This window comes from Lytechinus variegatus, chromosome 11 (assembly GCF_018143015.1).
Source record: "Lytechinus variegatus isolate NC3 chromosome 11, Lvar_3.0, whole genome shotgun sequence".
Taxonomy (NCBI): Eukaryota; Metazoa; Echinodermata; class Echinoidea; order Temnopleuroida; family Toxopneustidae; genus Lytechinus; species Lytechinus variegatus.
Window position 1 is genome coordinate 16,657,752 of NC_054750.1, and position 24,978 is coordinate 16,682,729.

The 24,978-nt window shown below is 37.4% G+C and overlaps 1 protein-coding gene across 5 annotated transcripts in view; it reads right to left on the reverse strand.

Annotated features, from left to right (window-relative positions):
- Positions 1-24,678, reverse strand: part of LOC121423448 (KICSTOR complex protein SZT2-like) — a 90,349-nt gene extending 65,671 nt beyond the window's left edge. For all 5 annotated transcript variants that reach the window (XM_041618787.1, XM_041618790.1, XM_041618788.1 and 2 more), the window contains exons 1-20: positions 24,474-24,678; positions 21,224-21,349; positions 20,214-20,393; positions 17,861-17,938; positions 17,309-17,401; positions 16,162-16,261; positions 14,999-15,250; positions 14,280-14,500; positions 13,642-13,741; positions 13,091-13,136; positions 12,097-12,254; positions 10,489-10,585; positions 9,476-9,610; positions 8,346-8,501; positions 7,585-7,650; positions 6,913-6,963; positions 4,926-5,078; positions 3,467-3,578; positions 2,509-2,705; positions 1,720-1,938 (exon numbers count right to left, since the gene is read on the reverse strand). In XM_041618787.1, the coding sequence (XP_041474721.1) occupies positions 1,720-1,938; positions 2,509-2,705; positions 3,467-3,578; positions 4,926-5,078; positions 6,913-6,963; positions 7,585-7,650; positions 8,346-8,501; positions 9,476-9,610; positions 10,489-10,585; positions 12,097-12,254; positions 13,091-13,136; positions 13,642-13,741; positions 14,280-14,500; positions 14,999-15,250; positions 16,162-16,261; positions 17,309-17,401; positions 17,861-17,938; positions 20,214-20,393; positions 21,224-21,349; positions 24,474-24,542 (2,609 nt within the window). In that variant the 5' untranslated portion in view covers positions 24,543-24,678. The remainder of the gene's footprint in view (positions 1-1,719; positions 1,939-2,508; positions 2,706-3,466; positions 3,579-4,925; positions 5,079-6,912; positions 6,964-7,584; positions 7,651-8,345; positions 8,502-9,475; positions 9,611-10,488; positions 10,586-12,096; positions 12,255-13,090; positions 13,137-13,641; positions 13,742-14,279; positions 14,501-14,998; positions 15,251-16,161; positions 16,262-17,308; positions 17,402-17,860; positions 17,939-20,213; positions 20,394-21,223; positions 21,350-24,473) is intronic.
- Positions 24,679-24,978: the final 300 nt, after the last annotated feature.

The following is a 24,978-nucleotide window of genomic DNA, read 5'->3' on the forward strand; positions in this document are numbered from 1 at the left end:
TAGAATTCTGCTAATTTCAATTGCTTTATCATATGATTTGTTAATGTCACCGAGGACTAAGAAATCAAATTTAAATGCATTATAATAGCAGGGATGCCACTAGGTGTCCTCCAAAAATACTGAAGCGGGCAGGGACAGTGTCCAGGATCAGTGAATTGGGGCATTGGTGGTGGGGGGGGTATCCCCACCTCAAAATTTAGGGGGGGGCAAGTGGCTTCTTACCTTGTTGTGATCGATGACATTCAAGCCAAGGTTTGAAAAACTGATGGTAGTTAGTTGTGTGTTTCTAAAGTAATAGAACGCTAGACTAGTAAAAGCTTCAGTCTCTGTATTTTGGTTCCTCCGCTGAACCGCGTTGGCTCCACTGACCAATACATAGACTGAAGAGTTGTTGGCCTGTACATAGACAATCAGCTAACCCAGTACCAGGGAGCACCGGCCAGCGAAGCGGGCCGGAGCTCCCTGGGTTACGTACCATATCGGCATGCAGCTGTAACGTTAGATCCAACATTCGGCAGACCGATTTTTTGATCGTTTTTGGTACATAAAATGTCACATTATGAAAAAACAATCACATCCAAATTCACAAGAAAATATATAAAATTCAGAAACATCGTACCTTATACAGCAGCTACCGCTAATTCCTTTCAAATTATGATCAAAACTTAGTCATCCTCGATCCTTTCGTTGGTCATTGTAAGTTGCCATCTTGGATGACGTCATCATCTTTACAGACGTATTTACCAGTCGCTATTATATCGCGATTCGTGCCGCTGTTTTGCGCTTGTCTATGTGCTTGCGTTCGGAACTTGTCGCTTGCATTGATTGGCCCGGATATTAAGGATTCCAATCGAAAAAGCCTTGATACAAGCATAACTCAATGAACGTAGTGGGCAGTGCGCGCGTTTATAAATTATGTAATGTATAAAAGCAAATATCTCGGGGAAATATCTTTCACTCGGTCGATCGACATGCATCGCAATCGGGAGAGTTGTAGGGGGGTAAAAGGAGGACTTTCCAACTTTTTTTTAGTATACAGAAAACAGGAAAAGTCGGAAATACGGAAATAAGACGGACAACAGGGAAAAAGTCGGAATTCCGTATAAACACAGAAAAGTGGCATCCCTGTAATAATAATAATAGCAGGATTCATTTAACGCTCTTTGCTCAAGGATACAAAGTGATGCTATTATTGCCCCTGCTTAAGCTCGAGCTTCCAGTTTTTCAATGGTGCTCAGGGCATTTAAAGAATTAATCCTGCTGCATGCCCATTCACTTTACTTGGGTTGAGTGCAGCACAATGCGGGTACATTTCTTGCTGAAGGAATACACGCCATGATTGGGTGATATCAAGTTCAGTGTTGACCTTTTGGTGTTGGTGTTAGGTCAATTTTTACATGATCATAACACCAAACATAAAATGAAGATGGTCCCGAAAAGTCACTCACTAATTGTTGAGATGTCGATAAAGTGATCTGGGTCTGTTTTGCAAACTCTGAATAAGTTTTGAAGCAAGGGGAAGCAATCCAAATTTCAACACCAACACCGGACTTGAAATCACCAATTGAGTATCAAACCCACATTGCTCTGCCTAAAAGAGTCAGAACCACCAGACCACAACACAACCACAGAGAGAACACTGAAGAACATAGAATTTGCATGCTTGAAACAGAAAACTGGAGACTTTTACTCAGATACTAAAGACATACTTCAACTTACTTGGTGAGAACATCTAGGATGTTGGCAACAGCCTTGGTGGCAATCTGAATCCCGCTATCACTCTGAGCTTCCCAGATCCACCGTCGATGGTGGAGATAACACGCCAATCGGTTCAGGTTGTTAGAGGGCGCCTTACTGTTCATGTAGACGGGTACCGAGGTGGATGTCACCTCGATGGATGTCTTTAGGTCTGTGAAGTCTGATGGCATCTTCTCATATCTAGAAGTGGAAAGTGATAGTAGGAACGTGACTGATTAAACCATAATCTCCATCTTTTCAGGAAGGTCTGAAGATCATGGGACAACACATAACCAAACTGTAAACAAACACATTTCAGAATAAGGTATATCTGAATCTGATGGCATCTTATTGTATCCTGCACAGGAAGCAAAAGTGGGAACTTACATGTAACTGGCAAAAAACCTTAATCTCCATTTATAAAGGATGGAAAGGAAATCATGGGATTGCAAATCTCTAAGATATAAACAGACACATTTCAGCATGACATATATTTCTAAAATAGCAGATTGGATTGAGCTGATTCAGAGTGTTTGGTCTTGGGATGAATACATGTACTTGAGTAGATAACTGACAACAGTATTTAGTTTGACCACTAACATGGAGCCCATCAGTCCAAGGCATTTTCAGCACATCATGAGGACAATCTCTACAGGTCCAGACAGCCTTTTTACTATCAAAGGGGAACACTATGATAAGGCATTGATCCCCGCATGATAGTCTACAATGATAGCGTACTATCATACAGATTAACAGTCAACGTAACATTACCTCATGAGGATCATCTCTATGGGCCTGGAGAGCAGAACGACACAGGAGTCATTTCCGCTTCCAGGAGGACCATCAGAGTCTGGGTCCTTCAGAGCAGCCGCGGTCTTGGTGCACTGTTCCTTGTCGTAGCCATACTGGGGAGTCTTTTTCCGAGGCATCCTCAGGGCTAGTAGGTCGTTCTTCAGCTCTCTCACAACCTATACATAAAATGGAAAAACCATAACTGAGTGACATCTGAAAAGCCTTCCCCAGATTAGTCTTCATGTTGCATCTAAAATTGGAGATTACAAACTGTTCAGATGAAATCATAAAGAAATGCTTCAGATTAGGTAACAGATACCTTTCTAACAGTTGGTCGGTCAGAGCTACTCTAAGCAATGTCTTTCCACAAAAGCACTTTCCCCTTCTTTGTGTAATTCTCTGTATTGTTCATTCTTAATTAAAGGACTACAATAGGGAAATTCTACTGAAAGGTATGACTGAGCGGCAATCTGATCATCAGCAGGGTACAACTTCAAAAGAAATCCTGATTCATATTTCTTGCCATTGTGTAATCAAGTCAAGTCTGTTAAGCAACTGCCTGTCAGTCCCATTTACTGCGTCTCTCTTGAAAACAGTAACATTTACCAAACCAATCCCCCATAGAGACCTCTTTTCACATTCTTTGAGATAATCTTTTCACGAAGTCACATGAAGAATGCCCCAAGAACCACTTTTTGTGCATCACATGAGTGCAGTAATGCCTTTGCATGATGTTCAATTGTGTGGAGCTCAGGGCGATGTATCACCACTGCATAACCACATACCTGGGGAGTGTTTCATGACAAAAATAGTAAGTGATCTTCACTGAAAAATTCGCCCTGAGTGAAACATATGCAGGTTTTTGGTAGCTGATAACAAAATTAATTGAAAATCACTTGACTATTTTGTTCCATGAAATGCTCTCTTGATGACTGACCTTATTCCTTTCATGGCCTGGTGTTCCTCCAAGAAAAGCCAGTCTAAGGACTATGGGTGTCTTGGTGGATACCCTGATGACATAGAAGGAAGTAGGTGGCCCTCCTGATTCACTAAAATAAAGTAAGATGATGTACATTATACAAAGTGTTGTTGCCCAGTGCATTTACAGTCTGAAGACTTTGAAATCCCAGCCATGGCACAATTTCCTTCAGCAAGAAATTTATCCACAATGTGCTGCACTCAACACAGGTGAGGTCATTGGGTACCAGCAGGTAGTAATTCCTCAAAAAGCTGTGAGCACCCAAATCTTTAGACTAGCTTAGCTGGGGTAATACAGGAGTGTCTTGATCACCTATCAAGCTGGATACGTGCACCATTCAAATACCCTACATGTACACGCCTGTTATTATTCATTTGATGACATCATACAATTTTTCAAAATAAAAAAAAACATAAAGGACAATGCCCATATTCATAAATCGAGTAATCACTCAGTATAGAGGCTTCCAATGGTTCGTCCTGAAAAGGACCACCCAAACTCTTGGTAGTTGGTGATAGTGATCACCTAAGTGTCCTATGCAAGTTGGTAAATTACTAGACTAATTCACGTACAGGATCAGGTCCACCAAAATAACAAGTTGATCTTTAAGAATAGTGAAAATCAAACAAGCACACCATTGAAAGTTTACTTTGCTTACTTTAACAAAGCAGTGATAATTTATACATGTCTTGGTCAGCATGCAAATGAAGGTGCTGATGATGTCATACTCTATTTATTTTGTATTCAATTATATGAATTGCAATAACTGCAATAGAATAATGACAACTTATGAATATTATTTCACAAGTTCATTACATGTATATATCAAACCAAGTTTTACATTTATTGGATGGGGGAAATACTATATCGCCACTGAGCTGATACAGTCTTCTTTTAAAAAAAAGAAAAAAAAGAGAGGTTTTGAAGGCTGCTCAGAAATAGCAGTATTTTAGAAGAATGGTAATGAAGGCAACCTGATACTGTCTGAAAACAGTCTCTAAAGTCCAGTAGAGAACTCTCTCTAGGATTTTTTTTTACATGTTTTTGATGTCATCCTACATTATTATAATGATCTAGATATGCCTGTGTAATATGTATTATAATTTCTTTTGAGAACTTATTCTCACAAGGCCTCTATGCTTTTCTTCTCAAGTTCTCTTTCATTCAATTATGAAATTTAATCAAGGCAATGTTTTGTTTATTTATGAAATGATTTACTCTGTATTATTGTATGCATTGTACATATGTTTTTTTTAACCTATTTGAATTTGAATGAATAAAGAATTGAATTGAAGGATAAAGAAGGTTGCTACTTTCTGCTATAACTCCCAAATCACACCGATTTTTTTCTAGCTGTCCTAAAAATTGTTGGATATTCAGATACAAGATTTTGACAGCCGATGACGATAGCACTCACGTGAAGTTGAGATTGATGTAACTGTGATTGTCCAACATGATGAATGTACTCTTTTTCTTGAGGAGGCTGTTGACTTCCTTGAGGGCCACACGATACTGGATGGTGGCGTAGCGACCGCTTGAGTTGGGGAAGTGAAGGTGCTTTGGTAGCGGCCTGGTAGGAAATACATAAACAATGCATTAATTTGCATCCTATTTTTATAGAATAGTCACAGTTATCATCATTCAGTTCAGTTTGTTCAGTTCATATTTATATCATCTCTAAAAACAATGAGTATATACACATCAAGTATACAGATTATTTAAAAAGCAAATAAATCATGCAAAAATAACTTATGATAGATACAAATGATATAATTCGACCTGTATATTCATAGAAGAAATGAAATAGAAAATCTTCAAATACAGTACATAATGGCCTTGTGAGATAAAGTCTCCTTAAATATCAAATGCTTATGTGGAGGCTACTTTGCATATTATAATAAAAGCAAATATATATCTAAACAAAACATAGGTGACATACATGTAAGTAAGGGGTGAAGGATATATACAAAAATATGATAAGTAACACATGTTTGAGGAGATCCATATTGTGGGTATATAACAAAGCTGCTAAACTAGACATATTTGAAGTAGAGTATTGTTATTTCAATGTGACATATCCATAATAGAAAAAAGTCCATCATTTTCATTCTTCCCTCTCTTGAGCTTTTGTTCTAGTATCCTGTTTCCTGTTAAAAGTTACTACTACAATTATGGTAATTATGCCAACCAATGGTGACTTCCATGGCAACCAAGCATAGCATTTTCAAACGCAAACTTAAAAAGATGCTCATTTGTCAATACTCCACACCAACAAGTCAAGCTAACACATAACCTAAAACTACATAATAACTTACCCTTTAAAATTTGTCAAACATTACTTATAAAAACAACACTACAACATGATACAATACATTACGACCTGTGCACCTGCCATGTTTCCTCTTTTCATTTGCACTTTTTATTTGCACCTCCCTTATCTCCCTCTTTCTTTCCTTTGCCACTTTACCCTCCCTATTATAATTTTGTAAATCCTTTTTTTGTGTGTTACCACTGTAATTATTATTATTTGTACTACTTTCTCTTATTTTTTGTCGCTTCTTCGTTTTATTTTGACATTTTGTGGATAACTTGTTTTAAGTTTGTCTTCTGCGTCCGTCTCGATTTTTGTATATAGTTGTATATATAGTTTGTTTATAATTAGCATTGAAACTAAGTTTAGGGGCTTGCCTTCTTTACAAGCTTTTGCTTTTCTTGGCAAGTCCGTCCGTTCATTTCTTGTTTCTTTTCATTGATAAAATTACTGCAACAAATTGTAGTTTTGTTTAATTTATATTCAACATTTGTTACGAAATGTCATTGATTTGTCTGTAATATCTATTATATTGAATATGTATCGTTACTTTGATTGTATTTTGAAAAAAAAATTGTTGAACGGAAATAAATCTAAATCTAAATCAAATCTAGCACTCAATGAAAATCAAGGATTTCATGGAAATTACCACTGGATGGCAAACTTCAAGGGCCCCCGTCGCATAAAAATTACCATTATGGTAACTTGGCCATCCGATTGGAACTACCATGAAATCCTTGATTCTGATTGGCTGATTAGCTTTGTCACCATTTTAGTTACCATTGGAGGGCAAAGTTACCATGATGGTAACTTCTAAGCAACAGGGCCCTGGTAAGTATAGTCAAACAAGAATTGAGAACAGGTAAAAACATTACCAAGATTAATGTTGACACACCAAAATGGTTAAAACATTGAAATTTAAGATGTACATGTAAATGTATGGTAACCAAAGATCATTTCCATGATTTTCAGTGTGATTCAAGAATCAAGGATGATTCAAGATTTGAAGAGAATCATAGGATTTTATTGCTTATATGATCCTTGTATCAACTGTACAAGAATACAACCGAATGATTGTATTCAAATTACTCACAAGTCGGGAAGCAGGAGCAATGCAATACGATGTGTGTGGAGCCATCGCTGCCTGTAGAAAGATATAACAACACCATGATGATAACACTAGCCTTGAATTATGTCTATAGAACAGGATCAATAATCTATACCTACTCATTACAATAAGCCAGTCACACATGCAATTTGTGCATGAGTAGATGAAGGTCATTGGCTGTAAACCAGGGCCCTGTCTTACAAAGAGTTACGATTGATCCAACCAATCGCAACTACATGGAAATCAATGTGTCATATTTTTTTCTACAGGAAATTTGCAAAATCCTTTGTAAACAAATGTGAACACTCCAAATTGTCAAGAAAATGATGAACATATGAATATACATCATAGCTAGAAACATTTTGAACTAAAAATGCATTTAAGATGTGGGCGTTGCTGGCTTTCCATCGTTGATGTTGATCGGATCAATCTCAACTCTTTGTAAGACGGCGCCCCAGTTAGCAGTGGTTCCTCTATTAGAGTTGAACATTGCAGATTGGTATACCAGGAAAGCTTACATTAAAGACATCTTTTTATTGAACATAAATTATTTGAGTCATGAGTGGTGTAAGAGTTACAAGTAGGGTAGCAATAAAAAGCTGAGGAATTACTCTTTCCTTTTATTGATAATTTAAAATGCAATTTTCAATCATTTACCATCTTTTTGAGTCCATAAGAGCTATTCGTTTCCAGAAGTCAGCAAACTGGTCTAATCCTGAATGCCTGCAACGAAACAAAATGAAAGAAATCCCAATAATCATTGTTAGCTCCACTTGCGTGAACAACGAAGAATATGATTACATGAATAAATTACCACTAATTCTATCATTCATGTACTCTCTCCTTAAGAAAAGTGAGTAGCAGATGTATTTTGACACCAAAAAAATCACCATAATCAAGTGTCATGAGATACGCCCAAATGTATTGCTGTTTTATCTAAAGTTTTATAGACTAATTTTCCAAGCCACAAAGGCACTTATTGTTTTTGTTGGCCGAAGCTTAGAACCAGTGGCGTACCCAGGATTTAACAAAGGGGGGGGGGGCAAATTTGACTGCCAAAAAATTTGACAAGCAAAAAAAAAGGTCTTCAAGTTCAAAAGAGGGGGCCACTTGTGGCTCGTCAGGGATCAGTTGTGATTCATCAGGGGGGCAGGGGTATGTCCCTTGCACAAGTTGTGACTCGTCAAGGGGGGGTCTCTGGACTTTGGAAGAACATGTGCCTTGAGCACTGTTCAGAGAATCCCAGGCTTTTTTTAAATTGAGAAGAGGGGGAGGGGGGTCTCTATCAAATAGTATTTGTATTTCTTTACAAAATCAGCCATACAGTAGGTCATAACCATTTCTATCACAATCGATATTCAAATCAATTTGGAGGGATTTTTAAAGAAAATAATGAAACGATTCAGAAGCTGACTTACTTTGGATGAGATTGTTGAGCTAAGACTGGTGAGGTGGAGTTAGGGGGCATGTAGAAGAGGGGCATACCCCCCTTAGTACCCTCAGGCAAGGAGTAGTAGATGGGGTTGGCTGCAAACGACTGCAGGTGAACCAACAGTAGATCCGTTTCTCTCAAACTAGTACAATAGAGAACAAATTGTGATTTGAATGAAATACATACATGTTAAATAATTCAAAGCTCTTGTATAGTGAATAATACATGTACACGTAAATGTAATTGAGGTGGTTCCAAATGAGAGCACACCAACTTCTGCCAGAAAAACCGGTGAATGTAGGACCTACCTGAAATGATTTACACTATATCTCTATTTTGTAGCTCATATGAAAATCTTAAAGCTAAATTACAGTAGTTGCAGTAAAACACTGATTTCGCGAGAAAGTCTGTAAAACCAAGGTTAAGTATTACTAATCATCGTCGATCTAGATCTGGTACAGTTACATAAAGTGAACTTTGTGAAATCATAAAATCTAAGCTGAAAAACAATCACACTGAAGATCGCTGACACAGATAGGCACACGTGGGACAGTGTATATCATATTGCTGGAATAAAGACACGACAGAAGTGCCCGAATCCGCGCTTATTTTACTTATTTCTCAGCAATTACACAATTTCTTCCAGAATCTTTCGGCACATATTTTTTATTCATATAAACAGACACTTGGGTGGTCATTATATTGGATTCTGTAAAAAGTCATTTTGAGATCGTTACCACAACTGGTATTTACCTTTAAAAGTGTCTAAATCAACTCCAGGTGGTGTTTCACAAAGATTTAAATGTGATCACTTCAATACCCATTTGCTTGCGCTATTAAAGGCATCACTGTATTGGTCAAATCATGCTGAATAGAGGTCTTGCACTTTTTTAGTCAATAAAATTGCGCTCTACACATCATGTGCACGTTGGCAAATAAGCATGACACTCTAAGTCACAGTTAATTCATTGTGAGAGTGAGAGCAACCAAGAGTAAGAGCAACCAAAGCTTTAATACTAATACCGATGACAAACCATCAGTAAGTTTGGAGTCTGTTTCATCATTGGAGTGAAAATAGCATCACCATTTTTTCTCTGTACCAAGAGCCGCACTCACCTTTGCAGTGTCTGCCAGAAGTTCTTGACCACCTTTGTCCTATAATGGTTCTGAGGACCTTTCTTCATGGGGCAGGTGATGTCATGAAGGAATTCATAGCTGCCTTCCATGATGATCTCAATGTCTGTCACATGTCTGTAATCACATATACAAACCCATAGGATATCAACGCTAAAAAAGAATGCTTCTGGCCATGGCTGTACACAGAATTTTTTTCTGAGGGGGGGGGTAAGATGTGTAATTTCTTTTTGAAAACTGCACAAGTGAAGAAGCAAATTAAGTAAGCTTATTATGAGGGCGCTGTTATATTTTCTAAAGTGAAATTGAAGGATTATGTACACACGTTTGGTAAAATACATGTATGTGGAGATTTTCTGGAAAAAAAAAAGAGTTGTTCAAAAATTGGAACCAGTGGGATTCGAACCTGCCGGAAAGCAGTAGATGGCAGGTTCGAACCCCACTGGTTCCAATTTTTTCTGACTTATGATTTTCATTAAAGATCGAGCATGCGATCTTAATACATAGGAGTAATGCCGAAAATTTGTTTACAAAGTATAATTTCCCTCCTATTAAAGCCTCACTTACTATCTATTGTCCACGGCAGACTGCATTTGCATATTATGCATATTAATGAGTCAGAAAGAAGAGGATCGAGGGTATTTGAATTCCAGTCCATCGTGATTTAGTCGTGAACCAGAATAGCCTGGTGGTTAAGTCGCTGCCCGGAAAGCAGTAGATGGCAGGTTCGAATCCCACTGGTTCCAATTTTTTCTGACTTATGATTTTCATTAAAGATCGAGCATGCGATCTTAATACAAAGGAGTAATGCCAAAAATTTGTTTACAAATTATGTTTGCCTCCTATTAAAGCCTCATTTATTGTTGAATTATTATTGCAATAAATTGAGGGCAGTATTGCATATATTTATTTTACAGGCGTTTAACAGAATTACAATGTTTCAACTTACCTCGCGTTCCAACTAACCCCGGTCTCCCCTACATACTACTACCTACCTGCTAGAGTCCAGGGGCCAAGGAGCTGTGGCTATGTACTCTATCCTGGCGTTGTACTTCCAGGGCAAAGCTAGACGAACTTCAATGCAAGTACCACCTGAGTACAGAAAGACGAAAATAAGAAATTGCGATGATGATGATGATGATACAAAGAACATGATAATGATGCTACATTGAACAACTAATAAGCAGCTGGTCATTTCATATAATGATGTAACAGATAATTTTTCACAGATCCATGGGCCCAAGGAATCAGTCATTTTACCAGAATTCATAGACTAGCTTAGTTGAGGTAATAGAGGATCGCCTTGAGCACCCATCAAGGTGGATACGTCTAATATACAAATCCTATATTATAATTATTACCAAGATCAACAAAAGTCAGAAGAACGAAAAACAAAAAAAATCATGATAACGAGAACAATAATTATGAAATTATCATTGCCATTACTAAGTTTGTGAAACAGATGCACAACAAAACTAACCATTAACAACAAGTGATAATGGAAGAATAATTTTTATTATAATTAGATATTTCATTATGACTTCATTTCGTGTATTACCTCTACTTCTTCTTCTCAGGTCCTGTCCAGTGAAGGGTACAAGATCTGACTTTGGGATAAAAAGACTCCTGGGGTGGTATTCTGTAACTCTGTCATAACTTTTGTCATTAATTTTGTCATTTCTCTCCGAGATATGACACCACTATGATTGTCACAAATCAGTATTCTGAACATTGTCTTTTCCCTGTCATATCTCTCAAAGTTCCCACCCATCTTTTCAGAGCAAACCAATTAAAATCATTGTTAGTTCCCAGCTGGAGCCCTTCTAGCCAATAGGAAAGCCCCGTGGCAAGTAGGGCGTATCCCCCAAACAGTTGCTTGCATCGCGCAACTACTCGTATATTGATGCGCTTAATTACAAAGAGAGACAGGGAGCTGTGAAGAATTTTAGAGAGGTATAAAAGTAAGGAAAACAGAGAAAAAAAAGGAGGAATAAATATGTAGGGCCGAAGTAATTGTAGCATGAAAAAATAATTTTGAAAATTGTCATGGAAGATGAGTGAAACTAATACCACAATCTAATCTAAATAATATAATTGTTTGCTTGACATTCAGTCGGCAGGGTATCGGGATATTTGGTACTAAAAGATATGACAAAATTTATGACTGCTACCCCCCTGTCATAACTTTTGTCATATCTTTTGCTTGTATAAAAGGATTACGCGCATTTCAAGCGGCGTATTTTTGCTGCGCGCTAAAGAGAAGAGACAAAATTTATGACAATTTTTGTGACAAAAGTTATGACATCCACCAGAATACCGATTTTGTCATATCTCTGAGATAAGATAAAATATGGAGAAAAGACAATGTTCAGAATACCACCCCAGATCTTCGGCAGTGCACGACTCTGGCAGGAGGGGGCAGACCAAAAGGTGCTGCATTGTCTGATCCTCCCCATACTTGCAGGCAGCATCTCCATCTATGTTGTAGGCCAATTATTATTTCTACGTGTTGATATTTTAATCTCTTTTGTTGCTTTTTTATAAACAATAATGATTCTCAATGTTGGTGAAAAAACTATATCAACAGAGGCATCGGTACATACTCTTTGTGATGCAGGCATCCTTGATAGTATACCCTTCTCGAAGACGAATAGAGAGAACATTGCCCAGCTCTGTGTGAAGTCTGTAGTTTGTATGCTTCTTCCTGATGAGGGGGATGGTGCATAAACCCTGTTTATTGACTGCAAAGGATGGTAGGATACTGCAGAAAAAGGATGAGAAAGGGTAACATTCTTATATTATTAGGGACATTGAATGTTTCTTTCTGAGAGGAATGGTGCATAAACCCTGTTTATTGACTGCAAAGGATGGTAGGATACTGCAGATAAAGGATGAGAAAGGGTAACATTCTTATATTATTAGGGACATTGAATGTTTCTTTCTGATGAGAGGAATGGTGCATAAACCCTGCTTATTGACTGCAAAGGATGGTAGGATACTGCAGAGAAAGGATGAGAAAGGGTAACATTCTTATATCATAAGGGACATTGTATGTTTCTGATGAGAGTAATGGTGTACAACCCCTGTTTATTGACTGCAAAGGATGGTAGGATACTGCAGAGAAAGGATGAGAAAGGGTAACATTCTTATATTATTGGGAAGCTTGTATGCTTTTCTTCTTGATAAGAGGAATGTGCATTACCCCGGCATATTGAAAGCAAAGGATATAGTATACTGCAGATAAAAAGGGGTACCATTCCTATGAAAACACACATACAAGTGCTAGAAGAATACATTGCCAAGATCTGTGGAGATTGAGTGCTAAATTTTTATGGACAATATCTCAATTTCAAAGGCATGAAAGTCCAAAACATTTAGATCTTTGGCTAAGATGATCAGAAAGAGTATAAGAGACCCAGCTCCATTTTTTTTCAAAATCACATTTGTTTATTATTCCTTTTGGAGAGTACCTTCAAAGAAATTTTCCTTTATCCTGTCACAAACTATTGCTACAGCAAAGCAGCAAACACCAAGAAATAACAGTATTTTCATCTAATGAAGAGTAAAGTACCGTAAGAAAGAAAGAACATAATGTACCTTTCTGGCCAGCCAGACTCTGATGATATGACTTGATGTTGACGACCTGATTGCAAGAAAGAAATAAGAATAGAGTGACCATGGAACCTTAAAAGTTAATTGTGTATGTTTTGAATGCATAATTATATTCCACTTTTATGTAGTGCCTCACACATCAGAACGTCTCTAAGCACATTTCAGATATATTCTTCACTCCTGTCATGAGAACACGGTATGCCCGCACACAATGTATGCACTCTCTCCACTCCTAGGGGAGCATTCCAGAAAGAGATTGGGCTTTTACATCCTAACGGGTACCCATTTAACACTTGGGTGGAGAATGGCAAAGTGTAGATTGACACCTTGCCAAAGGATGATAAGATGTAATGGGATCTGAACACAACCCTCTGATTACAAGGCAAGAGGCAGAACTGCTACAGAAAATGTTTACAAAATTATCTATAAAATTCAAGGATTCTATGAATAATTCAAATAGAAGACACATACAAATTCATTATTTTAGGGTAAGAAGTGTTGTTAGGTTTGTATCCAAATCATAAACATGAGTTTACCTTTGATAAGATCAATCTTGATGCCATCCAATCCTTTCTGAAAGCTCCAAGACAGGAAAGCTCTGTGGTACTGATTCATCAAGTGGTCTTCATGAGATTCCTGCAAGAGGCATAAACATCACAGAAGGCTCTAACAATTAATTATCAAACTGAACATTCCTCCAGTATCTTGGTGGCTTACAATATACAACAGATTATCAGTGGATGGAAAGAAAAAAAATGGTATACACTGATTAATCAAATGGACATTTACTCAATTTCTACAGGAAGTACAAACATTGCAGAATGGCTAAAAAATTACAAATCAATATTGATTCAATCACATTATCTGGAGACAACTTTAACAAAGAGAAGACATTCAAAATCCAGATGGCTTTCAACAGATGACGACTCAAAGAAAAAAAAAAGAGTTTTGAAGAATCATTGCAAAAAATAAATTGGTATTACTTTGTTGACACCATTCTCTCTTGCATCCTTCCTACGTTAAGGTCAGAAATCATTTATACCAGATAAAGTAATTGAAGACATTTTCTTTGTGGATTGTTAGGTTTCGGCGGGTTGCATGAAGATTCATTCATAATCAACACAATTCATATCTGGATGCAAAGTTCAAAACAATGAAAAATAAGATACCGTACCATGCTGGGACACCTTGAAAGAAAGGCTCCAAAGGTAGCAGTGGCGATGAACTGCATGATCTCTGTATGGGGGACGTAACCAAAACCAGCATGAGGATAGAACCCTTTACCAAGCTGGATGAAGGAGCAAGCCGTGGTACTGGTACGAAGGTTGCCAAGAAGGTTGCTGAGGGTCAGAGCATCAGGGACCGCGCCCACTCCATCACTGATGACTACGATGCCTGACAGATGAGAAAAGAAAAACACAGAGTTGTTTCAACGAGGTAACTTTACCAGTGCATATGCATACATGTAGTTTCTTCTATCTCATACTGGTAATCTAATTTCTTTTTGAATGAAGTAACTGATAAAGAGTTGCTCAAGCATCTCGCTGAAAAAACATAAACTTTAGTATTTTAAACACAATATAGAGACATTGAATGAAGGGTAACTAACATCTGGGTGCCGTAACACAAAGATTAGCGATGAAAAGCAAATATGAGATAACACTTCTGATTGGTTCCCAGTCAGTATTTTGCACCAAATGCGCATGTAACATTGATCTTGATTGGTCAATTCATTTAGCAATTGATTGCTAATCTGTGTGTTACGGAGCCCTGGTCTGCCAAAGACAAAATCATTAAAATTCACTTTATAGTGTATACTTTTCAAAATCTTTAAATAACCTCCAATAAAGGGGGCATTCCCAAAAGTAAAGGAGCAATATGTTGTACATGTACCTGCACTTGTGTTCTCTGGTAGCAGCTGAAGGGCAAGCACTCCACACCACAGCATGTTGACAAACGTTGCCTCAGGGTTGGCCATCTCAACCTTGCTAGGAGGATGGTGGTGGGTGCTTGCGGTAGGACTAGCAGGACCTCCCTGCTGGCTATCCCTCCAGTCACCCCCTACCACAATGTCCAGCCCGTTGGTCAACCAGCCGTCCATGGCGTCGAGGTTGGATGCTGAGGGGTTCTGAGATCGCATCGTACCTGGGTGAGTTTTACAAGAATACAGGTTTTCATTGAAGACAAACTGTGAAAGTAGCAAAATTTAAAATTCTGAAATAATGGTTATAATTTTACTTGTAACACACCAAATTCACTCTTAGAGTGCCCAAGGCACATAAAAAAATCATAATGAAAATATAAAGGTTTTAAGAAAAAAAATTGAAAAAAAGTTGTCCAAGATACAAGTTTTGATGTCTTCAGGGGAGAATTTCATGAAGAGGTTTGTCTGTGATTTTCAATGACGTATTTGCTTGCAACCAATCAGATGCAGGGATATTCAATAGCTTGTAACATATCATTGCACGCACCACGAACCGTCCTCTCTGCGCACTTCTATGCGAAAGTTACTTTTGCAGAAAACGCATTTAAAGAAAAGTTTTTTTTTAAACCAGCAATAAGTGCACCTACTAGGAGAGCAATTTATTTACCAGTGTCTTCGTTAAAAAGTTCAGATTCCAAAGTAGTTTCATCCCATATCTTTATATTTTCTTGAAGTTAAATATTTATGTCACAGTGGGCAACGTAACAGAGAGGACGGTTCGTGGAATAGAAACAGTGCGCTTAACTTTTGCATCAAAGTGCGCAGAGAGGACGGTTCGTGGTGCGTGCAACGATATGTCTGTGAAAATCAATATTATTACTGTTCATGAAATCCTTCCCTGGGCCCTGTTGCAAAAAAGTTACTATTATGGAAACTTTGCCATCCAGCGGTAACTACCATGGTAACAATGATCAACAGCCAATCAAAATCAAGGATTCCATGCTAGTTTCCATCGGATGGCAAAGTTATCATAATGCTAACTTTTATGCAATGGGGCCAAGGAAGGCAATTCCACGATGCACTGTGGAACACCTCTATATACAACAAGATACTGGACTGTTGGTGTACTTACTATTATATATTTTGTTCTCAAAGTCTTCCAGCTGTGTAAGAATGCTTTGCAGGAATACATCAATATTCTCAGGGGTCAGCAAACACCCTTGTACCAGTACCTGTAATTATACAAAATAGAATGGGGTGGGGGTGTTTCACTAAACAACCTGTCAACAGAGCTGCCAACCTGAAAAAGAACATTTCAGTATTTTTAAAGCTGAAAATCAGTATTTTGATGATGACATCAGTATTTTCAATGAAATACCATAAGGCAACACATAAAACAGAAACTTTAGAAATCAGTATTTTGCATGAAACCATCAGTATTCTTCTTATTTTTCAGTACTAAATACCGAAAATCCGTACTACTTGGCAGCTCTGTGTCAAGGACTTTGACTGAACACTATTATAAACCCGCAATAAGTTCTGAGGCAAGATTCATTGTAATAAGGCAGAATTGCCAATTGGGCATCAAAATCAGAGCTACCAAGTCTCACGCATTATGCGTGAGACTCAATTTTGGACTCTTGTTCATCCCCTCAAATCTCTGTCTCACGCAACTATCACAGCCTATCCCCATACACATTGTACACAATGTCTGTGATCTCACTCAGATTCACAGAAAATCTCACGCATAGCTGGTCTTTGAACTTGGCATCTCTGCAAAATCTACTTTTTATACCTGTCAGGAAAAGTAAATCTTCCTCCATTTGGTTACAAATAGGAAATCACGAATTTCATCCCCAAAAATGAGAAACCAGGATTTCTTCCAGATGATTATTTGTTGAATGCTAAACGAGGAATGTTCTTGGAATGATCATGAACAGTGCCAAAAGGTCCATGGTGAACAATGAGGTATAGTCGCGGGTGTTTTGCTGTATTTAAGTTTTGATGGCATAACGATAACAACTTTTATTTACCCAGGGTAGCCTCTTCAGCTAGAGCTGAACTTCCAGCAGGCCCTGGATACCATTACCCTTCTCCTTTCTTATACCTCTAGCGCCCGACAACAAGGTTAAGTTCCTCATGCATGTATTTTAATACTTTATTGTGACTTGGGCGGAGATAGAACCCATGACCCCCTGTTCACCAGGCCGATATCCTACCACCGAGCCACCATGTAATACCTTCAAATAAGACCTTAGAGGGTATAGCTTCGTTCTTACCTGCTGTGTTGTGAGGTGGGCAAGAGGTGTGTAGGCAATGACTGTCACATACAGACTCGGAGAGAGTAAAATCGTACTTCCAGGAACACAGAACTAAAATACAAAATGTAATTTATTTGATTGAAAGAAATTTTTCAAAGCTTCCTGACTCCTGTAATTTTTTTTGCCTGCTAAGTCTTGCAAATGATTTATCTATCTTTTACCACTTTCATATGCATTAGTTTCCAGAAAAAAGCCACAAATGTTGGGGCTATTTTACTAACGTAATCCATTGAAAATTAAACCAGCGAAGCTACACATTGATGAGAAATATAAAAATCGAGATTTCACTTCTGCTTTTAGATGAGTTTGGAAAACAAGTTTATGAAGTTTATTCCAACGATTTAACGTTAAAGAGCTGTTGTGAAAATGAAGACATAGATTCAGTGTTCGTATCACTTTGACTTTCAATGAGATTTAGTATGCACCCGACTTTTATCTTCCAAAATTCCTAAGGCATTTATGCTACCAAATATGGACTAAATGTATGCCACAGTTGAATATTATACTCACCGGCTTGGTTATGCCCTTCAGAAAGTTTGTCAAAGCAGCATGAATCTCGGCAATGTGGATACTACCTGACTGAATATCCTAAATTTCAAGGGCAAAAAAAAGAGAAGAAAGATTATACAAGGTGGTATATGCAATTGATTATCCTTACCACAAATAAGTATTTTACTGTGCAAGTCCTTTCATTTTGTTTATTTTTTATTAATTGTATATAAATGTATTGTTTATTTCTTTATTTTATCTTATTTTTTATTCATAAAATGTACTTATGAAAGGGGGCCTTCACCCTACAAGCTCTGCTTTTTAGTTGGTCTCCTTCTCTTTCGATTTCATAGCATTATTGTATTATAGAAATGATTTATATATTATATTTTGTAAACATGTCTATTGAACTATCATTGTAAATGTAAAAAGATTGAAAGAGAAAATAAATGAATTGAATTTGATTTGAATTGAGGACAGTGGTCTGAATTTGCAGCCTGGGGGCCGACTATGTTTTGTGTATGGAGGCTTTCTCTCACTGACTTGAAACATGGTGCATGTGCGCTAGTCTAATCTCAAGATTCACTTGTTGATTTAAATTTCAATCGGAGTCTGTGCAAGCCATATAGGTTATATCACACAGAACAATGCATAGAGAGGACTGGGGTACGAGAGTGAGAGCTAAGGGCCCATTGCATTGTATTGTGGAACGTTGTGGCCCAGTGGATTAGTCTCCGGGTTAGAAACAGAGGGTCGTGGGTTTGAATCCCAGCCATGGCGTAATTTCCTTCAGCAAGAAACTGATCCACAATGTGCTGCACTCAATCCAGGTGAGGTAAATGGGTACCAGTAGGAATTAATTTCTCAAGAAGCTGTGTGCGCTGTGAACGCCTAGCTTAGCCGGGTAATATAGGAGCGCCTTGAGCACCTAACAAGGTGGATACGTGCGCAATATAAATACCCTATATTATTATTATCATAAAAATTACCATTATGGTAACTTTGCCATGCAATGGTATCTTGTGTGGAATCCTTGATAGTAACTTCTATGCAATGGGGCCCAGATGTACAATTTTGCGATTCATCCTGAAACATTATTATGAGCAAGAGACATGCAACAGGTAGAGCATACAACTTCGACTATGAACATGTACTACAATTACAGGACAGAAATAAAAATCAAACTCTTTCAAACACTTTGAAACATCATAAACAGGAGCCGCCCACACCCTAATATTTTTGTAGGAGAAAATATGCACCAGCAACCAAGGACATAGTAGTCATTGTGGATTTGTCAAAACAACTAACAAATCACTTAGCAACTTGACCTTCATAATTTAACACTAAGAAAAATTTCCCAAGGAAATTGCTGAAATACACAGGAGATATTTGCAAGCAGCAGTAGCTGATAGTTACACGTACATGTATTCTACAGTAATGCTTGCCTAAATTGAAAATGACTCTCTCATTAAATTACATAAGAATGAAAATTTGGAATTGGGGCCCAAAAAATGATGATGGCTCTTGAGCTTCACGATCAGGTATTTAGTAAAAGATTGAAAAAGCGATTAAAGTGGTTAGAAATATGTCAGGGATTAGGGTTTCGCAAAAGAGGAACCTGAGGGTAAGTTCATCGCAAACATCGATAGGCTACAATGTCCCACAACACAGGGGAAAAGAGCAGGTTGGGCCAGGTCATCACCCAATTATTGTTCATTTGTTGCCATGATGAATAGAGATATGGGCCCCGTCTTAACAAAGAGTTACGATGGATCCAGTCATTCATAACTCTATGGAAATCCATCAGTGTCATAATCTTTTTCTACGAAAAACTTGCACAATGTCCTCTGTATGCAAAGAGAAGCGCAGTGAATTTTCCAGAAAACAATGAATGCATGAATATACATCATGGCTAGAAAATATTTTGAATAAACATGCATAATAGATGTTGACGTTGCTGGCCGTCCATAGTTGCGATTGATCAGATCAATCGTAACTCTTTGCAAGACGGGGCCCTGGTATTGAATGTGTATTGGCAAAAAGCATGAATGCCTCCAATCACACATGAAGGTCAGGGTGTTTACGGACCTACCGCCCGTTTGGTTTCAGATCAACCGGCCACTCTCAAATGAAAGGGCTCCATTTCTGAATATTGTGCAGAACGAGTCCTCATTTTAATTCATGAAAGATAATGGTAAGTTTGAAACATTGGTAACTACAATGGAAACCTTTATTTTGATTAGCTTCAGAGCTCTCAGTTAAAAATCATAAACCCTTTATGACACTAGCCCATGACTTGTGCAGATCAAACATTTGGGGAAAACAATTTGATTAGGGCTGAGCCAGTTTCTATAAGAAATGTAGTAATACATACCACAGCAGTCATAGAAGGACTGAGATCTAAGACTACAACCAGCCTGTATCGTCGGGCAAAGAAGGTCACATGACATGTTGGCAAGAGACGATATTGGATGTGTTTTCCCGCCGTCTGCTGACTAGTTGGTGGATCTTTGGGAATGACAGACAGGATTTCCAGTTCTTCTTGGGAACATCGCTGGAAAATTAATAAAGACAGTCATTACTATTCATCTAGCCTACATTGGATCTATCAGAGGACAAGTGTTCTGCTTCTATAGATGTGATTGTCACCTTTTGGTGTACATCTACTACTACTACTACTACTACTACTACTACTACTACTACATGTACTACTACTACTACTACTACTTCCACTACTACTACTACTACTACTACTACTACTACTACTACAACTATAACTACTGCTACTACTACTACTACTACTACTACTACTTCCACTACTACTACTACTAATACTACTACTACTACTACTTCTACTACTACTGCTACTACTACTACTACTACTACTACTACTACTACTACTACTACTACTACTACTACTACTACTAGTACTACTACTACTACTACTACTACTACTACTACTACTACTACTACTACTACTACTACTACTACTACTACTATAATAATAATAAAACAAAAACAATAATAATAGTAATAATAATAACGATGATAAAACTAATGATAATGATTATATTTCTACTCATTCTAAGGATAGTTCAAACTCATTGTCCATGATCTATATATTTTGTGAAAATTGGATTTCATGTTCTCCAATAAAAAGAACACCTGGCATACCAAAGCAGTAGCACTAATAATGAAATAGACAACATGATTGAAATATGCACAGAAGTAATGGGGAAGATCACACATCCTTATCGTAATGACAATGGGAGGATCTCTTCAGCATTAATGATATAAACATTCAAATGCTCATAACTTTCTGATTAGTTCATTCTTTGATTTTTCGCTACTAATTTTTGTTTCAAGGATTCGTTTCTTCTTTACCAATTCCTTTTCTTCTTTGACTGAAATGATACTGTTGATGTTCTTGAGGAACCATGATGCTCTGATATTCCTTGAGATGCGGTATTCTTCCTTCATGAGAAGGTACACTTCCACTGCATCCAGAACCTGTATAAAATAAAGTCAAATAATAATCACAGAAAGAATGTAGGACTTTTAGTTATGGTAGTTAAATTACTTCATAATCGCTTACCTCGGCCTGGAAAGTTACTTTTTGATGGAAATAAAAGGAAGGTCGTTGGTGGTGCTAATACAATTCATAACCTTAATTCAGCTTGTCGGTATTTTTCAAACTAGATTTTTTATTCATTGTTAAGCGCAATTCCAATGATTGTTTGATAAAATAGAGACACCAATAACTGCAATTGCCAATAACTTAAAAACATACTTCTTATATCATTTTTGCTGACGATAATACTTTTTGGAAAATATTCAAAGCGATGACAAATTAAACAAAAAATGAAGATAAATTGCGCGCCCGCTTTAGCTCATTAAGACGAAAACTTTGGGAGATGGTAGCAGGGTCCATATTTTTGTCAACGAGAAGAAAAATCAACTCTTAAAAATGATGGTATTTGAGGGATATTCATCATTATAGTGCCATTAGTGGGAATTGAGTTCACATCGTTCAAAAGGAGTTGAGTTAAATTTACAATTTTTTTGGGGAGGGGAAATTCGCGGGAGTTTGATTCAATTTTGCATGCGTCATGCCTTCAATTTTCCTGTAGAAGGTTGCAATAAATAATGCACACACGGGTGACCAACAACAATAAAAACGTCAACAATAAACTTGTAATACAGTATTATGGAAAGCCCCACCCATGGTTTCAAATCATCTCGTGTGTGAAGGATTCATATGCACCTGGTACACACGAATCTTTCACACCTTTTTAGCTCAAATAACCATGACTTTACATCAAAGCTACAAATTCTAATTGTGCTATGACACTTACCAAACTATATGGATCATTTGTTGACTTCTCTTTGCTGTTTTTTTAAAAAAGCATTTTTTCGTGATCTTCAAGTAGATGCCTCTTGATCAGCCTGGATATCAATTTTTGCCTAAAGAGGGCGCGCGATACTATTCACAAGCCGGTTTGTTTCACATCTCTATGGTTTGTTTACGGTTCTGCAGCTTGTATTGCTAGCTGCATTCTAGGCGATCAGCATTATTTTCTTGCTCGTTCAATCCACTTTCATCATCATCTTGTCAAAAGATGGCGTACTTTAGTATAAGTATATACATGAGATGCAACCTGTTGATTTTTGGTACAATTTCCTATCATGCGCCGACAACTTGAATCGAGAATGTTCGATAGGCAAAATTGAATTCCGATTGTTGTTTACGTAATTTCCACCGCAGTATTAAGCCCTAAGGATGGATTTAACGGTTGATATTTGGAGGTAAGTGATAAAAACACTTTTATAAATTATTCCTTTTTAAAATGAACTTAAAATACGAATGTACAATTACAAGATTAACATAGTGGAGAAATATTGAAAGGTTTGGCGTGTTTTATTCCCTCACATTCGTGTATACAACTGTATAAACTTCTCACTTTATATTTTGAGCATATCTTCATTCCGTTTACATAAAACTATTTCTCACTCTATCACAGCAATTGATGTACATGTAATCCTGGAAGCATTATAAAACAAGGCCGTTAAACAATGATTATGTTATGTTTGTTTTTGAATTAGTGATTATATGCAATGATTTAATAATTTTCCATAATTTTTCTCCATTCGTTTATACATCATGACCAGGCATTATCAAATGTATGTACTTTACTCTGATATACATGTATGTATATATATATATATATATATATATATGTATTATTTCAATCAATATCAGGTGCGTCTGGTCAGGTATGGGGAGGAAGGTCTGCGGACCATAGTTATTTACTTATTAAGTTAACTTTTTCCAAACCCTGGCAGCACTCATGGTTTCAAATCGTCTCGTGTGTGAAGGATTCATATGCACCTGGTGCACGCGAATCTTTCACACCCTTTTCAATAAAATAACTATGACTTTACATCGTAGCTAAGCATTATATTTATTCTATGACACTTACCGAACCATATGGATCGTTTGTTGAATTCTGTTTGCTGTTGTTTTTAATAAAATAAGAGCAGTTTTCGTGATCTTCACGTAGATGCCTCTTGATCAGCGTTGATATCAACTTTTGCCTAAAGAGGGCGCGCGATATTATTTCAAAGCCAGCAGGCACTTAAGAACCAAGTTTGAAAGGATACTCGTAAAATTATCACTCTCGCCGATGAATATTCATTAGATCGTGGTCGTGCGTGTTCAATACACACTGAGTGCATGCACGCACGACCACGATCTAATGAATATTCATCGCGAGAGTGACGTAATTTTACGAGTGTCCTTTCAAACTTGGTTCTTAAGTGCCTACCGTACCTACCTTTGTTTACGGTGTTGCAAGCTAGGCAAGCTAGCTGCATTCTAGGCGATCAGCATTATTTTCTTGCTCGTTCAATCCACTTTCATCATCATCTTGTCAAAAGATGGCGTACTTTACCAATAAGTATATACATGAGATGCAACCTGTTGATTTTTGGTACAATTTCCTATTTACGCTGACGACTTGAATTGAGAATGTTCGATACGAAAAATTGCTTTTCGATTGTTGTTTGCGTACTTTCCACCGCAGTATTAAGGACGGATCGAAGGGAGTATCCTGGTTGAGACTTGGAGGTAAGCGATAAAAACACTTTTATTAATAATTTCCAATTCATTAAAAAAAAAAATTAAATGATTAAAACAAAATTCCAAAGTGGAGAAATACTGAAATGTTTGGCGTTTTTCATTTCCTCACATTCGTGTGATGAATGAAAACGTCAAAGTCCACTATGAAACCACATGCGTTGTGCGAGGTTAGTATTACTAACCTCGCATGTTGTGTGAGTGCCTGGCAGCTTGACCAGACGCGCCTGATACTGATACAACGTAATTTTGTCTTGAATTTTATATTATGATTTGTATGACTCTATTGCATTTTGTATTCACTTGTTTGTAATATTTTATTTGATTCTGTATGCCGAATAAAATAATAAAATAATAATAATGAATGAAAACGTCAAAGTCCACTATGAAATCACACGCGTTGTGCGAGGTTAGTCTCGTTGTGTGAGTGGGAAAGCCCCAGCGACCAGCGTGAATTTCAATACATGGGACTGTAGTGACAAATTAAACGGTATTTACCACTTGTTCGACATCAACATCGTGTCCCTTCTCCTTATCATGATTCACTGTCATGCCTGCGGAGGCCATTACTTCGTTGAGATTCTTTTTCTATCACCAAAGCATGATTAAAATCATTTACCAGTCACGAACATGAAGTTATTCGACCTCCCGGTCACAAATACGACTTCCAGGGTTGTTTGCAACTTTGCGATGATGTCATACTGTAGACGTAGTCTAATATGTAGGCACAGACCGGTACCCTTACTTTGATCAACAAGTGTGTCTCCACGCAAAGACTAGCACATACAAAACTGTTTTAGAGCCCGGGGGCCGATTGCACGAAAGGGTCTTTGCAAGGACCGTCTTTCGTGTCGCCCATATTTTATGATGCGCCATGTGAAACGCATTTTAAATAAATCATCTGCAAACATATTTCATTCGTCCGTTAAAATAAACAAAATATTTGTTTATAAAATGATGTGATTTATCATGAAATTGTATAGAATTTCATTTAAAAGCAAGC